The sequence below is a fragment of the Mizuhopecten yessoensis genome, unplaced genomic scaffold (assembly GCF_002113885.1).
Source record: "Mizuhopecten yessoensis strain PY_sf001 unplaced genomic scaffold, ASM211388v2 scaffold9431, whole genome shotgun sequence".
Taxonomy (NCBI): Eukaryota; Metazoa; Mollusca; class Bivalvia; order Pectinida; family Pectinidae; genus Mizuhopecten; species Mizuhopecten yessoensis.
Window position 1 is genome coordinate 364,935 of NW_018408044.1, and position 17,891 is coordinate 382,825.

Genomic DNA, 17,891 nt, shown 5'->3' on the forward strand with positions numbered 1-17,891 from the left:
AATCAGTAACTGCTGGTATGACAGGTGATATTTTCCTCCTGGTCTATGTGATGTCACAATAGCTGTACTGGTGACCTGTGCTCCTGGTCTATGTGATGTCACAATAGCTGTACTGTTGATCTGTGCTCCTGGTCTATATGATGTCACAATAGCTGTACTGTTGATCTGTGCTCCTGGTCTATGTGATGTCACAATATCTGTGACATCATCATGGTGATCCAGACCGGAGAGCCAGACTGGAGAGCCAGGTAAAATACTTAACACTGGCAAAGGGTGAAAGTTTGACTCGACGAACATTTCCTGGTATTTGGTATCACAAAAATCAACAATACCAACAAGCTTTATGTAGGAACATTGTAATATCAGAAGTATTAATCATTAAATGTTTTGATAGAGCAAAAAAAAGTCTTTTGGTTTGGTCCGTCAAAGGATAATCACATTCAAGGATTTATTACAGGTTTGATGTGAATGAAGTTGAGGGTGTGGGGAAAGGGGGGGTTCTGTCTGTCAACTTTTGTCTTCAACTCATTCACCCCTGAAGACACATTTAAACTCTTCCAATTCAAAGGACAGAATAGTTTATTATGAAATTTCAGGGGTGAATAAGTTAAGAGTATTTCCTGAGGGAGTAATCTAGCTGGGAAGCCATTCCATAGAGTTTGCACAACCTTATATAACAAGTATAAGAGTTTGGTAGCCCTGAAGTATGTATACTGTCTGGTATATGGATTAATACAAACTCTAAACAGTGTCAAGACCTGGTACATGATCACTATTTACACAGCAGGCATTAAGTACGGAGGCTGATCAGAACCGAGTTGATTATATGCCCCAGACACTGTCACACAAGACATCCTAATTATCTCCCCTGATTGTAGCCACGGATGGAGTCCAGCTTAAGAGGCTGTCAAGTCCATAGAACAAGTAGAATCAATACAATTTGTGGAGCTTAAAACTCTGTTTACTTATTCAGTCGGAGCTTCACCCAAGGCTAATTCAAAAAATATTCGAAAGTTTTTCAAAATTGAATTTCGTCTTTTGGCATCTGGAATTTGATTATTTTGTGGGTGAAATAAACATTTTCCAACCTTATGTCTAGTCATTATAGCAACTTCAATATAAGGAGAAATGAAGGACTTTATATTCATACTGAAGTCTGGTAGGGTGATGATATCTGATGATATTTAATGGGAAGGAAGTAGTGCAAAGAATATTGGATTGAACCATTGACCCAAGGATTTCTAGTCAGACGTTCTACCACTTAGCTAACGGAACATTCCTTCTTAGAGCCTGAAGCTGGTTTGGCAATTTTGACACTATTTACAATGAAAATCGTTACAATATTCACAAGAATTTCAATTTTCCAAGAAAAGAAAATCTATCGTTTAACCTAAATGTCCACAATTTTGTGATCAGAATACTTACAGTTACATTTCATGTAAGGAAATATTTGAGAAGACAGCAGAGTTTCAAAAGGAAAAAACTTAATTAAATCCTTGCCCCATGTGATCAGTTGAGTACCCTAATTTGACTTGTCTTTCTAACCCTGTCACAGTTCTGTAGGTTCCTTACTTAATTAACATGCACACGCTGACATTCACAAATGACAGAAATTAAACTATTTACAGAAGTCAATGGTTTTCGTATAACTGCAGTGACATCACGATCTCCGCCCCTAAACCAATAACACTCGCCAGGGGAAGACACAAAACCTCATAAACGGGAATGCCCAAATCAAATACTTCCAACAGCACGTGGAACTTCCGACTGTAGTGATTCTAACGGCTAGCAGAATGACTTTAGCAATTCTCAAATATTTTGTGTGTTGAGTTTGTCATCACAGACGAGGAACTGTGGCTCCAAATTGGATGAGAACAACTCCTCAGGGACGAATGGAGGATCAGAATCTTTTTGTAGCTGCTAATCTATATCCTCATAAGACAACTCGAGTATTCTTAAAACTAACTTTCTCACGATTCTAGGAAGATTGATGCCATCATGATTCCAGTACAGCATTTGTGTGTGACATTTAGGCTTTTCTCTCAAAAGACCAGAAAAAACATTTGTTCGAGTCCGTAATAGCTCAATCCCTTTGTCAAACAAATCTCAAGTTGTATTTGAAAGGAACCTACAGAAATGTCAAATCAGAGAGATGATCACTTTATAGGTTTTACAACCTTAACTAAGTATTAACTCATTCACCCCTGAAATTCCATATTGAACTAGTCTAACATTTGAATTGGAAGAGTTCAAATGTGTCTTCAGGGGTGAATGAGTTAACGAAATATCAAACAGTCACATGTTTCCCAGTATGTCATCTGTGTTATGGTAACCAGTGTAATCTGAATGTTATATTCTAGAAGTCTGTTAAAATCAACAATACCTTTAATTAATTACATTCTGTATTACCTGTGTAAACCAGACCTTCAATCAGATTCATTGTATTGTTCATACACTGTATGGTTCATACATTGTATTGTTCATACACTGTATGGTTTATACATTGTATGGTTTATATAAACTGTATGGTTTATGCATTGTATGGTTTATACATTGTATGGTTTATACATTGTATGGTTTATACACTGTATGGTTTATACATTGTATGGTTTATACATTGTATGGTTTATACACTGTATGGTTTATACACTGTATGGTTTATACATTGTATTGTTCATACATTGTATGGTTTATACATTGTATGGTTTATTAAACCCATGAAATGTCCTTGTGAACTATTGTCATCACCTTTTGTCCAGTGTCTTTCATTCGAAAAAAAATATACTATGTTCAGCCACTGCTGATTTCAGTAAAATTTCACAGGAAGCATTTATGAAGAAAGATTAACCAAACTTATGAAATATATATGGCTTCCACGAGCATTGAACCTGTGGAATAAGGTCTGTAATAAATATCCTTGACTTACATCCAAAGGTCACAGGGGTCAAATATATTAAAATATTCAAACATTTACTTGGAATGTCTAAATACTTTCTAATGAACCATGAGATCTGTAATGATGGTGTTTGACATGTTGTTTATAGGAGATAAGGTTATCAAGTTTGTTAACTCATTCATCCCTGAAGGCACATTTGAACTCCTCCAATTCAAAGGTTGGAATAGTTCATTATAAAATTTTAGGGTTGAATGAGTTAAAATAAATGATGGATTCAAATAGGACCACCATAGCTTTCGGTGGCACAATCACGTACATCATCATTAAGTAATTGGTGAGAAATACAGGTCCATTTGGTCTTTTGTTTAAAACCTGTTTTTTGGTTTCTGTTACATTGTGTCCTTTACCAATCACAGACCTAACCAAGGGTATCATTGTTGAATTGTTAATTATCTGTACACACAAAAAACCAGATTTTGAATCAAAGACCAAAATTACATTTAAAACCAATATAAAGACACCTTGATAGAATGACTGAAGGAACATCATGGTAGACATTCAGTCTTGCATTTAAAACGAGTCGTGACAAAGGCTACATATCAACCTTGGCAAAAAACTAGCAATCACTCAGTGTACATATAATACCTGTAGGAAAAAAACAGTGTAACAGTATCCTAAAGGTCAGTATTAGACATCAGTATGTGGTTTACAGAAATCTTGTCAGGGGAGACTTAACATTGGTGTAATTTTCTTTACTTCTTTGTTACAGCCCCCATGATGGTGGAGGAGAGCGAGGAAGTGGGGCTGGTGGCAGGAAGGCACCCAAGGTAGATAACTCTGTCTGTCTCATGTAATGGTAAAGTAAATAACAATATCTGTCTAGTGTCATGGGTAAGTAGACAAATCTGATGTCTTAGTAGGGACCGTACCCTGGGTAGATAATGATCAAGTGTCATTGCAAGGGAGATAAGTGATGTCATGGTGAGGTAAATAACTGATTTATTTCATAGCAAGGGAGATAACTGTGGCATTTAAGACACTGTTTTGTTGGGTATATAACAGTTGCAATAAAAATAATAAAAATGTTAATCTTTTCCATTTCAGACATTTGCATTCGATCACTGTTTTTGGTCTATGGACGAAAATAATCCAAAATTTGCAGGTAAGTGTGCATGTACATGAATGAACAATAAAGTAGACTAATGGCAATTGTCTGTAAATGACAGATGTACAGGTAGGTTTGAAGCGGAATAGTAAACTGCTATTGATATCACTATTCAGTATCTGAGACACAATTATACAAGGAAGAAACAAATGTATTGGTTCAGGTTATTGTTCAATATTTGCTAATATCCAACCCTAGATTATAAATCGTTTAAGGGACGTCTCTTGATAAAATAAGAAACATCAGTAAAATAACTGATTTATAGTTCGTGCTCTGAATAATGGATGCTGACGGAATCCTTCGTCTACCCAGTTTATTTGACTTACAAATACTTCATTTCATTTCATTAGAGGTACAAGAAATAGCTTTTCAAAATTAAAAAAATATTTTCAATACTGATAAAAATTAATTTGAAACAGAATATATTGATTGATTAAAAGAGGAAATTTCCCTGGGCGTCAGGTCAGGCTGATCGTACGTAAAGTGTGATGGTGAGGTAATCTACTTTTAATCACGGGACGGAAATGGAAATGAGAGTGGTTCGGGTGTTATGTAATACACTATCACCGGGCGGTCTATACACACCACATAAAACAACACTAAAAACTAAATCAATTGGGTTTAAGCGACTCCCAGTCATCCCAAGATTGAAATTTAGCAATATCTCGCTGATTATTTGTGTGACAGATCATCAGTGTTAGCACACAGGTATGAGATCATGTCTGGACTCCCGTCATAAATGTGGCATCATGGGATTTCCTGCGGCCAGACCAATCCACACCGGTGACCTTCATCAATTAATTGCCAAGGTCGAGAGAGTGAGAGTGAGGAAAGCTGTAAATCCTATAGCATTCAATTCTATCAGCAGTTTTTATCTCGATTTCAAAACAGATTTTGTATAATCAGAAATTGATTTTGGTTTTCCTGAAAATTTGTTTTAGAATAATCTGAAGAGAATTAGATCACAATAATAGATTGAAGAGCAGAATTTGTTTTTGTTTTTTCCATTTAAATAAATTGTATTAATGATTATTGCCTCCATTATGAAATTACTTTATAATGAAAAGTTTGGTGTGTCATCCTGTAGAGATAGCGCTGTTTACATTGTCACATGATCAAAGAATTGTGATGACAGTTTTGTGTCGGTTGTGTTAACCAGTATATATATATATACAGGTCTGAGTGAAACATGTTTATAAAGATAAGCTTTGTGTCACACAATGTATGAAATAAATAGCAATGTGGGAAATATGATAATCAATTATGCAAAAAAACACTGCATTGTATGTATATGTTTGAATAAGATTAAAATCATATTTTTAAATAAATGAGTATATTAAACATAATTATCACTTAAGGATGCCTGTACCATTGTCAAAAACTGTACCTATGGAAACTGGTTTTCTGGAAAGAACACTATTCTGAATGTAAGTTCAACAGGGCCAGAACAAGATTTGAACCCTGGACCTCCGGTTGTTATCCTGTCTCTTTAACTGACTGAGCTACCAGGTCAATAGTGCCCAAGCCTAATTGCACTACAATTTTATCAAAAACGAAATTAAGGGGAGGTAACTGTATATATGAACAGCTACAGTGGAGTTCTCTTATGTTTTGCCTGCAGTAGGTCAGGGATCATTTACTCATTCACCCCTAAAATAGTCCAGACTTTGAATTGTAAGAGTTCAAATGTGACTTCAAGGGTGAATTAGTTAAGGGTTAATAATGAATTTAAAATCTTTCAAATGTCATTCGAATTCTATATTACCAGAGATATTGCATAGTGTGTTTTATTGTAAAATATGAATATTTTAAATTTTCTTTCAGGTCAAGAACACGTTTTTAACTGCCTTGGTCAGGATGTACTACGGCAGGCCTTTGATGGGTACAACGGCTGTATATTTGCCTATGGACAAACAGGTACATCTCGTCTACTTGGTGACAACAGAATTGAAAGCTCTCACATATTCTTGTCCTAATTTACTTCATCAATTGACCAAATAATTAACAGCCATACCCCAGAAATGTCCCACCATGCAACACCTTGTGTGATATATTTACCGACCATACCTAAGCCAATTACATGTTGATGTCCTATTCAAAGTAACACAATACTGTAAAGTGGAAATTCTCGCGTGCGAAAAAGTTCGCTGTGTGATCATTTAAAGTGATGGCGGTGTGGAAGTACTCACGTTGGCAATAGTTCTGAATTTAGAAACCTATAAACTATGTACAGTAAAACCTCAACAAATTACCCCACTAAACCTCAATATAATACCCCATTAAACCTCAATATAATACCCCATTAAACCTCAATATAATACCCCACTTAACCTTAATACAATACCCCACGAAACCTCAATATAATACCCCACTTTCATTTGCAACCTCGTTTACTGCCAACGTATTTCAAGTTTCCTTTTTCTCTTTTTCTAAAGAATTATTTTATTCATTTCCCTAAAACACATTTAAACTGCCAAAATTTCTCTGGACAAATAATGGCAGTATAACAAGGTTTTACTGTATGTCTTAACTCTATATATTTTCTGGAGATAGGTTTTTGCATTTGCATATTTTTGCACTAATTTCATCAATGTGAAAAAATGTCCACTTCTAGAGTATATGACATAAAAGTCTACCACCTATTGATATGTAATACTGTATCTAAGTAATTAGTCTGAGTTTCCCCTAACACCAGACTTAGACATTTTTTACATATAGATGTCTGGTGTGGGGCCAGAGGAAACTCGGGCTACGAAGTATAAATGTGATATTAAAGGTCAGTAACACGTTTCTGTACGATCTTACCTTTAATTTAACAAATGTAACAGGTATTACTTGTGATAACAAACAACTGAGCAAACTATTTTTGGTATTTCAAGCGTTTAATTGGTTGCCTAGCAAACAATCTGTGATGATATGGGTGAATATAAGGTTAGGGGAACATAGTACGACTCCCACGGGTCGATACAGGAAACAACACACAGCTTGCTGTAACAACTTGTCTGCGGACATAAAACAGGAATATGAGAACAAATATAGTTATATAGCTTGGTCATAAAAACATATTACTGGCTAAAATTAATGACTGAACTCTACATGAACTCGGAGGAGTCTGCTCCAGAGGATCAATTCTGTTGGCTAAGGGGCAGTAACTCCCATCATTTTGTCAATTATTTGAATAGTGTGACTTCTGTTGCTGACTATGGTAAAAGCTACATACTTCAGATTTACATATTTATGAGTCTCCATTAAGTTGTCACTCATGTAAAATCGATTTTATGGACGAGTAATTGTGTTTAAAAAGTGACCAGATGTGGTCCATTTGAGTGTATGCCTGGTGGGCAGTAATTGTTCTCCTTATCAATGTGAGACAGTCAAAAATTGATTTCCTCCTGAAACTTTTGTTTTCTTCAACCACAAATCCTTTAAATCATACACTCTCAGAAAGGAAATTAAATGTACCTAACTCTCATTTCCCGTCATGTTTAAACCCCAAACATAAGCTTAGGTATATTTTTGGTCAATTTATTTATAGTAGATACAGTAAAACCTTGTTATACCGCCACCTTCTGTCCTCTGTGATTTTGGCTGTATAACGTGTTTGGCGGTATATTGGGTTTATCATTTTGAACCCAAGTGTTCACACGACAACTGAACTTATACTTTAAACAAGTAATAATAAACTTCTGTATATATATTGATATATTGGTCACAACGATTACTCCTATATACTCATGGGAGTTAATTCATTGTTAGAATTTGATTACTGAAGCTTGTTTGTTACCGGGTGTGTTTGAAACTTAACTCCCTAGATTGTATATAAATGGTGAATGATCATTAGAAGTTAGAAGTTTTATTTCTCCTATAACCTGAAATGTACAAAAAATCTTTCAAGATAAGGCATACCATTTAGTGCAGATCTACAAAGTATTTGTTGAAGTCCTTTTCTACAAAACTATATCAATCAAACTACATTATACAATGTATTTAACAGAATTATAGTTGTTTGAAATTTGTGTGTTTGAAAATAAACATAAAACACAAAAATCTTAATCTAAAGCGGTCAAACACAAACATTTTAAATACACTGCCTTAGCTACAACTAACTGTTGTTACAGTCCAGAAATGTAAATTTCCTACACCTAACTGTTGTTACAGTCCAGAAATGTAAATTTCCTACATCTAACTGTTGTTACAGTCCAGAAATGTAATTTTCCTAAACCTATCTGTTGTTACAGTCTAGAAATGTAAATTTCCTACACCTAACTGTTGTTACAGTCCAGAAACATAAATGCACAGCATCAAAATGAAAGCCTTATATATGGGCTGTAAGACAAAAAACATTGAACATTTAGAGATGAATACCTTGACAAGGGAAGTAACTCTGGGCCAGAAAAAAACTACAGGTTGCTGCAGCTATGCATATGTTATGGAGAATACTCCAAGTGAAAATATTGGCAGATATCTATATATTTATACATGATATTGCTATCCCTTTAGGGTCGGGAAAGTCCTATTCCATGATGGGAACTTTTAAGGAAGATGGTAAGGGGATCATCCCCCGTATATGTGATGCCCTGTTTGAGAGGATCGCCCAGAAAGACTCTCCTGACCTCGGCTTCAAAGTGGAAGTATCATACATGGAGATTTACAATGAAAAAGTTCACGACCTGCTGGATCCCAAAGGGTTTGTATAACTAAATAATATGTTTGCTGGATCCCAAAGGGTTTGTATAACTAAATAATATGATTGGTGGATCCCAAGGGTTTGTATAAATAATATGATTGCTGGATCCCAAAGGGTTTGTATAACTAAATAATATGATTGGTGGATCCCAAGGGTTTGTATAACTAAATAATATAATTGGTGGATCCCCAAGGGTTTGTATAACTAAATAATATGATTGCTTGATCCCAAAGGGTTTGTTTTCTGGAGAACATTGACTATTTGACGTCTAAGTATTTATATAAATAAAAAGTATGATCGCTTGAATATGATTGGATGACTCATAACTACATAAAATGATATATCAAAAAAGTTTTCAGTTTTCAAAACTGAAAGCAAATTTTCGGTGATGATTTATTAGGAATAAAGATTTTGTGTTTTAAGGGGAATTATTGTTATTTTATTTTTCTCTAATCATTTCAATATCTATCATTGCTTTTATAAACTTTTATAATCTACAGAAGTAAACAGAACCTGAAGGTGCGAGAACACAATATACTTGGTCCCTATGTGGATGGTCTGTCGATGCTGGCTGTGGCTTCCTTTGAGGTAAGTAACACTCGACTGATCGGTTGTCAAACAAGGAACTTGTTAGTTGTAAAATCTGCAGGTGGAAATTTGAAATTTATCCGAGAGTTACTTCCCTTACCACAGCCTTGAAGCCAATTTGTCAGACCAAATGGTATTAATATTAAATTGTCTTTAGTTGAATGGTTGCCAAATATAATAGATCAATATACACTTATCATAACAGTAATTTTAAACAAGTATGATTAAGATATTTTAGTTAAAAATAATTTTAACTTTCTGTTACTTTTCATTGTTTTGGGGATTACCATAAGCAGTTTTGTAAACATTATCAACTAAACCATCTATAATACAGACACCTGCATAAAACAGAACTTCAATACAAAGTAATCAGTATCAATTTAGAACTGTATGATACAGACACCTGTATAAACCAGACTTTTTATCTGCTTATCTAATAATGAATACATTTGATCAGAAAACCTGATTTCTCAGAGCTAAACTTTTATAAACATCATCAACTGTTTTACAGGATATAGACAATTTAATGAATGAAGGCAACAAGTCACGAACAGTGGCCGCCACCAACATGAACAACGAAAGTAGTCGCTCACATGCTGTGTTCAACATCATCCTGACACAGACTCGCTGTGACACCCAAACAGGGGTAAGTAATTCTGTCAGGACTACCCACAGGGGTAACATTGGTTTGCACAGGTCTTGATAAACCCTTGAATTTGATTTCTGTCTTGAAAAACCCTTGAAAATCAATGGGAGTCCTTGAAAAACCCTTGAAAATCTGTGACGTTAGTTGGGTATCCGTTTCTGTCCTGTTAATTCAGTATTTTGTTAACATTCATCGCAAACAATAATTATTTTTAACAGATTGATTGTCAAATTGCAGATCGTAATTTTTAATAATTCCGGAAAATATATACCGATGAAGTTTCCAGTTTTACTTTTTCAATACCTATCATTACTGCATTTGAATTGAGTAAGACTCGTAGTCAGAGCGCCAAAGTGACATACGGTCATGCGCATTAAGAGTATTGTTAACAGGAGGGGAACACAAACGCAACAACTGCGATGGGGAAACTTGTGTGTTTTCAATCGCAAATGGCTTGACGATCCCAGATTTTTTTTGGTGAGGGAGTTCAAGGGTGATAGGACTTATCTTATGCTTTGTGCTCCCTGTGTAACAAATTTATCAATCTGGGCAAGATGGGGAATAGGCTCTTACATCACATATGAAAAGTCAAAAACATGTGAAAATTTTGGGGACCGCTTCAACTCGGCCTTTGACAGACTTTTTTATCAAACCCTCTACTTCAACGGCAAGTACATCGAGACCTACCTTGACTGTTCCTAATCCAAATCCAAACACGGATGCTGATGACTTTCCTTCAATCCGAGCCCCTCAAGGGCATATTGTTCATTAAAATTGTTTGTTTATTTTGCGATATAAATGAGCCCTTGAATTTTCAAAATTTGTCTTGAAAACCCCTTGAAAAGTCCTTAAATTTTTGAGGTCAAAAGTTTGTATAAACCATGGCGTAAGTTACTCTCTCAGGACTGCAAACAGTGGTATTAAAGTAACTCTGTCCAACTACAAACAGGGGGAAGTAACTCTGTCAGGACTACACATAGGGGTAAATAACTCTGTCCAACTTTAAACAGCTGTAAGTAACTCTGTCCAACTACAAACAGGGGGAAGTAACTTTGTCCAACTACAAACAGGGGGAAGTAACTCTGTCAGGACTACACGCAGGGGTAAAAAACTCTGGCAGGACTACACACAGTGGTAAGGCCAAAAAAAAAGATTACTTGGTTTTCAGGCCCGGGCGCATTTCATGGCACCATGCGCATTGGCGATTTTATCGTGAAAGTAATAAAAAAAAATCGTGAATGCACCAGCCGCCATCTTTAAAAAAAAATCCAGAAAATTGGTCCGCATGTTGTTTTTACTCGTTAGTCATCTAAGTCCCGAAAACGTTTTAATAAAGGTAAGGATTGAGATACAGGCAAGCATTAAAATGATTATGACTTATTAGTCTTGTGTTCAAATGGCGCTCATTTCTGTACAAATAAGGAATGGGGGGTTCGTGATTTTCGTCTGGAACATCGTTGGGGGATTTTCGGAGGCTTGCTCTATGACGGGTCTCTACACAACTATAAAAAGACAAGGTAATGTCCACAATGAACGATTGACAAACTACACAATAAAAAAAAATCGCCCGCGTCTCGTTTTTGCCATGTAAAATGAAAAAAAACCCGCCCTGCCGCATCTATTTTGAAAAAAATTGGCCTGAGAACCAAGTAAATAATTGTATTTGGCCTAAGTAACTCTGTCAGGACTACACACAGGGGTAAGTTACTCTTTTAGAACTACAGACAGTGGTAAGTAACTCTGTCAGGACTACACACAGGGGTAAGTTGCTCTTTTAGAACTATAGACAGTGGTAAGTAACTCTGTCAGGACTACACACAGGGGTAAGTTACTCTTTTAGAACTACAAACAGTGGTAAGTAACTTTGTCCAACTACAAACAGGGGTAAGTTACTCTCTCAGGACTACAAACAGTGGTAAGTAACTATGTCCAACTACAAACAGGGGGAAGTAACTCTGTCAGGATTACAAACAGAGATAAGTAACTCTGTCAGGACTATAAACAGAGGTAAGTAACTCTCTTAAACTACAACCAAGTGGTGTTATGAAAATTTAACACAGCATTTCAATTTTGTTAAAATTTAACTCAGCATTTCAGAGGTGTCATTTTATAAAAGCCAGTCAATCATAAAGCAACACATATACATACATACAAATGTTTAGTTTTATACAAATGAAGACATGAACACATGCATGGTTTCAGTTTGATTATTTTATTTAATCCATACAGAAAATATCGACAATGTTATTCATCAATTTAATGGATTATGAAATTCCTTATTACCTGCTTTCTATATCTTGTTGATAATAAAAAATTGTTTTTGAAAAAAGTATTGGATTTCTTTTTGACACAGATGTCAAAACTATATAAAAAGAAATGTTTAAAATTGATAAAATTTTACATGCTGTTACCTTGATAAGAATAGAAGCTGTTTAAGGAGTTTGAGTTGAAGTATGTTTTAGACGGACCAAGCGACCTTGTTATGGGCTGATGTTTACCCCACAGATAATCCGTTTCCTCTGGTTCATGGGGCTGGTTACTGTTCACTCTCCCATTGGTCCCTTTGGACTTTTTCCTGTACAGGAACCACCCTATAGCACCACCTATCAGACACAATGCCGCAAGCGGTCCCACAACAGCACCAATCGGAAAGGAGTTATCTGAGCTTTGAGTTGTTCTTTGAGATTCACCTTGGCTGTTTCCACTGTTAAGTCCTACAGGTGAAGTGCCACCTGGGGTCAGCCCAGTAGTTAGGGTACTATTGGGTACCTGTGTCATCCCTGTAGTTGAAATGCCACCGGGAACCTGTGGCAGTCCTATAGGTTTCATGCCACCTGGTACTTGTGGCAGCGCTGTAGGTTTCATGCCACCTGGTACTTGTGGCAGCGCTGTAGTTGTAGTGCCACCTGGCAACCCTGTAGGTTTCATGCCACCCAGAACTTGTGGCAGACCTGAAGATGTTGTGCCACCTGGTACCTGTGGCAGCCCTGTAGGTATGATGCTACCAGGTGCTTGTGGCAGCCCTGTAGATATGATGCCACCTGGTACCTGTGGCAGCCCTGTAGGTACTGAGCTACCAGCTCCAGACACAGTTTGGCTGCCTCCTGGTGATGTAACCATTTTCCAAGTTGTCCAAGTCACAGGAACACTTGGTGCACTAATTGGTCCCAGTCCAGGTTTACCTGCTCCAGGTGAGGATTGTACAGGTAGACTTACTGCAGGTGTAGGTCTGGTCGCTGTGATGTTTGCTACTGGGGATGTATAATTACCTGTAGCTGTCACTATGGTAGTTTTGCATCCCGATTCTATAATCGTAGCGATGTTTTGTATAAGGATATTTTGTAGGGTGCTGGGCGCGCTACACTGCAGTGTACTCTGTAGTCTTGTCCCCAGATCAGGAGGAGATAACTGGTTGAGATATTTAGAGAACCACAGTAGTCTACAGTCACACTGCCAGGGGTTATGATCTAGTGTGATGTTAGGTTTTACAGCTGCCAAATAGGCTTCCATGCTGGATGGTAAGGATTTCAAGTTGTTGTGTGCTAACTTCAAATTACGAATGTGATTATTTGCAAATGTGTCTTGTGGAAACGTTGTTATACCATTGTACTGGAGATCTAACAGTTTGACTGTCACACCTGATAATACTCCAGGTCCATAGCTCACGTTTAAAAGATTAGCAGTTAAAACAACTTCAACATTCTCACCAGATACAGTTTTCAAAACTGCCATGGTTGACCGTACGTCATGTAATCGGTTGCGTGACATGTCAAGAAATGTGATGTTGGTTCCAACAAAGGCGTCCTGGCCAATAGAGAAGAGACGGTTCCTCTGAAGGTTCACGGATTGTAGGTGACTGAGGCCCTGGAACAGGTGTGGGGCCACAGTGTCTAGTCGGTTCCCCCGCAGTGACAGTATCCGTAGCGCGGAACAATCATGGAACGCCTGGCTGCTTATTGTAGTCAGAAGGTTGTACGACAGGTCAAGGTGCTCCAGACTCCGAAGGCCACGGAAAGCATTGGCTGGAATCTGTGTCACTTTGTTCACGGACATGTAAAGTTCCTTAAGAGATGTCTGATTAACAAACGCATCATCATTGATCTGTTGTATCTTATTGTGGCTCAGCTTTAACACCCGTAAGGCTACTGGCCCAGCTAGATTGGACTTGTCAAAGTCTTGGATATCGTTATAACTGAGGTCGACCTCGATGAGGTCCGTCAGATTGATGAAGGGTGATTCCCACACCATCTTTATACCATATTTTTTCATATGTATTACATGCAAATCTGTCTTACCGATAAACACGTAATCCTTGAAAATACCCGGCCTACTCACTGTGCCGTCAGAAAGGTACATCTCTTGTACAGAGTCTGGGATTGAGGGAATATCAACCCCGGTACACACGACCTTGACAACATGCCCTGCGGAATCTCTGTCACATGTAGTGCATATTGAATTACATGGCACGGCCAGGACATCACTCCAGCATTGTAACACAAAGACAATACTAATCAAAATGTGTCTAAAAAGTTGCCGGTTTATCTGAACATCTGTAATCTCCATGGTAGCGTTAATCTTATATCGGTTTTAAATGGGAACTGTACTTCCGATATTGCTGCAAAGTTTCCTGGTGGTAGTATTTGTTATGGAAGTTCACTGATGTCAAAAATTACGTAACAATACACATTATTCCAGAATGTTCATCAATCATCAGGATCCTGGATCAAACACATCATCCTGATTGTCTCCGTGGGAAACGGATTAATCCGACAGTATAAATACGACGACACACGTATTGAGCGTTTATCAATAGAGTACAGTCTCTATCAAATTGTCAGAATAGTTTATGGTTCCGTATAAAGTAAATAGATCCCACAATTACTTCTCTAGAAGTCACTCTGTCAGTGGAGACTTCTGGAATGATATCTTTTATATGTAGATTCTGAGGTGCTGTTGATGATCCGAGGTCACTGATTAATCGTTCATACCAAACTCAGAAATACCGGGTAAAAATACCCAGGTGTTGTCACTTGTCTGATTTGTCAGAGACGTGTCAGTATATAATTACAAAGCTGATATCCTAGTATTGGCAAAAAAGTTTCGCATATCTGTGATGTCATGTTTTGTGAGAGACGATCACCATTATCTGTCATAGCCTTTCTTAGCTACTACACGTACTTGGTACAAAGGTCCTAAGCCTGTAAGTGTCATCACCTGTCAGAGGAACAGTTTGTCAACGTGGACATCCCTTGTCTGACAAAACATTAAATAACATCCTGGAGATCTGAAGACTTTGTTTCACAAAGTTAGTGTTTATACCAAAACATTCATTTACCAACAAAACATTCACAAGTGTCTCAATAGGACATCCGTTGTAATCGCCGTTTTCAGTTTTTCCTATACACGTATCTCGCAAAACAGTGGTCTAGTTAAATTTGCATATCCCTTGGAGGTTAATTCCAAAGGATTGTTGTCGTTGAATAGAAATATTTGATTCACCAAGTCAGAATAATGATTCATTCTATGAATTCGCAGTCTTCAATAGTTTCAACTTCTCACCCAATCAAAGCACTAGTCTTTAAGTATCTATACGAAGTCCTGTTACACATGTTCTTTGGATAGTAAGAACAGCAGCGTTTCAGCTTTAACCAAACCCAATCTGACCATACAGTAACTAGTCCTAAGATTTATAGTGAAAAATGTCCCATTGAATTAGAAAGTTGTGACATTTACCTGGTGTTTGTTTAGGGTAGACACTTACATCCCTATCTGAAACGTGTTACAGGGAGGGGAAAATCAGCCATTAATCACACAGCCTCAATAAAACCTTGGCATGCTGACAAAGCTGACCGCTCTGTACTGAAATACATACCATATTGTGTGGGTTGAATTACATATATTGATCAAAAATACATTTCAATTTAATTCAGTAAATGTATAGATATAGTATGTAGCACTAAGTTTTAAATGTCTCGATCATTAAAATTAGCTGGATAGAGTGTCAGTTAAATCAGCTGGATCACCTTTGCATTTTTAATGTAGTACATTTTAATTGTCTTGTTATATTATTAAAACTAAAAACTTGTTAATATTTACTAAAATAGAATTGTGTAGAATTCTTCAGTCCAAAATATCTCGGTGAGATAAAAGGAAATGGTGAATATAACAAAAATATTATTTTGCTACAAAATACATTTTTTTTAATGTGGAATGAAAATATTAGGTGAATATGCTAAGTGGACCCAGATCTTCATGCATGTACGGCCAAATAGGGGCAAGGTTTATAAAGAACTGTGTAATATGTGTTGTAGACCTATCACAATTTATCTACACCTTCGCATCAACTAGAACAGGTTTATATCCCAGTTTTAAAGGTATATAAAATTGTGGTGAGTTTGTATAGATCTGGTGATAAGAATATACCCTCAGTGTTGTGATAATTGGTCTGCACCCTGTTCCTGGTATTATAGCTGAGTAGATTGTCAATGGAGGGGATCAGAGTCTTCTAATCAATCTCAATATACAGAATTACTGGCATTATTTTTTATCGGAAAATTAATTTTTGGACGTGGTTTATTTTGATTTTTTTTTGCAATTTACTGTAGAATAAATCAAGACTGAAGTCAGCGAACAAAAAACGTGTGATCTGTGGCTCCAGTTATCATTTCTATAAGATTGTAGGTGTTTTGAAATTAAAATCGGTCATAAAAACATCAGAGGTTCCAACAGATAATGGAAAAATATTTAAGGCTTACAAAGTCTGTTGTAAATTATGTAATAAATGTGAGATTTCCGGTGGATTAAGGTCCAGAATGTTTTTCATAAACAGTTTTGATGTTTTTATCAGTATAAGGTATTACAATTTGATAACATAATTAAAACTCTGGCTGGTTAGAGTAGAATAGAAGGTTATAGATTAGTTTCATTATTATTTGTCTGAATACCTATGTAAACAGCCGGTTTGAAAAAAATACATATATTTAGCATGAACAGTCACAATAAAAACCCAGAAACGAACATATATTCAAACATTTAAACATACAAGTATTATTTTATTTAGTTTGGTAAGAAAATATTCCAAGAAGACACAGCAAAATAGTAATTAACTTTAGGTTATGATTTTTGAACATATGCATGTATTATTTATTAAGTTAGAAAGAAATTATTTTCATGAGACACAGCAAAATAGTCATAAACTTTAGGGTGTGATTTTTGAAAATTTTAAATATATATATTGAATAATGAAGTTTGATTGGATCAGAGGTTAAAGGTAGCGACCATGACCTTCTAATTAAGCAATGCCAGTAGACTTGCCTGTTTGAAGTAAACAGTAAGGTGCCAATTCACAAGCTGTAGCATGAATTCACTAAATCGAAACAAATTCCAAAGGTTGAAAGTTCATGTCATTGGAGGCAGGATTAAATTCCTTCTGTTTATTGTTGCCTATCTAGAATACGCCAGATTTTGTGTGTCCTATCTCGAGTAGTGATAGATTTCTAACCAAAGTTTGGGTAGTGGAGATAAAAATGTCACAGGGGAGATAACTCTATCTCACAAGGGAGATAACCTCTTGCAGTACATTTATATTAATGAGAGGCTGCTGTTTGATAGGTGGTAGTCTAAATGTCTGCCATTCCATACATCTCCATAGGGTAATGATTAGATGTCTCCTAGCTCTAAATCAGGAGATATAATACATAGAAGATTCCATAGCAGAGTGTAGGCGTGTCTGAGTAAAGAATCCTGACCACTGCCAAAAACTAAAGAAATGCATTGAAGACTTCTTTTTGGCATGATTAAAGCTTTGATAGATCACTTCTGAAATGAAAACCCATGCTTTGCCGGATTTTTATGAAAAATAATAAAAAGGAAATAAACAAAATATAAGCAACAACAGTGATCTGAATGG

At 36.4% G+C, this 17,891-nt stretch overlaps 2 protein-coding genes across 6 annotated transcripts in view; one reads left to right on the forward strand and one right to left on the reverse strand.

Moving 5' to 3' along the window:
• The window catches only part of LOC110458105 (kinesin-like protein KIF13B), a 333,374-nt gene that overhangs the window by 140,462 nt on the left and 175,021 nt on the right, over positions 1–17,891 (forward strand). For all 5 annotated transcript variants that reach the window (XM_021509676.1, XM_021509680.1, XM_021509677.1 and 2 more), the window contains exons 3-8: positions 3,666–3,723; positions 4,001–4,058; positions 5,886–5,978; positions 8,562–8,748; positions 9,249–9,336; positions 9,848–9,982. In XM_021509676.1, coding sequence (XP_021365351.1) covers positions 3,666–3,723; positions 4,001–4,058; positions 5,886–5,978; positions 8,562–8,748; positions 9,249–9,336; positions 9,848–9,982 — 619 coding nt within the window. The remainder of the gene's footprint in view (positions 1–3,665; positions 3,724–4,000; positions 4,059–5,885; positions 5,979–8,561; positions 8,749–9,248; positions 9,337–9,847; positions 9,983–17,891) is intronic.
• On the reverse strand, positions 12,186–14,761 carry LOC110458108 (leucine-rich repeat-containing protein 4B-like). The gene has a single exon (XM_021509684.1). It carries the CDS (start codon positions 14,543–14,545, stop codon positions 12,380–12,382), a length of 2,166 nt encoding a protein of 721 aa, XP_021365359.1. The 5' UTR covers positions 14,546–14,761; the 3' UTR covers positions 12,186–12,379.

Coding starts and splice junctions, on each gene's coding strand:
- LOC110458108 (XM_021509684.1), bottom strand. CDS start 14,545: ATGGAGATTACAGATGTTCAGATAAACCGGCAACTTTTTAGACACATT.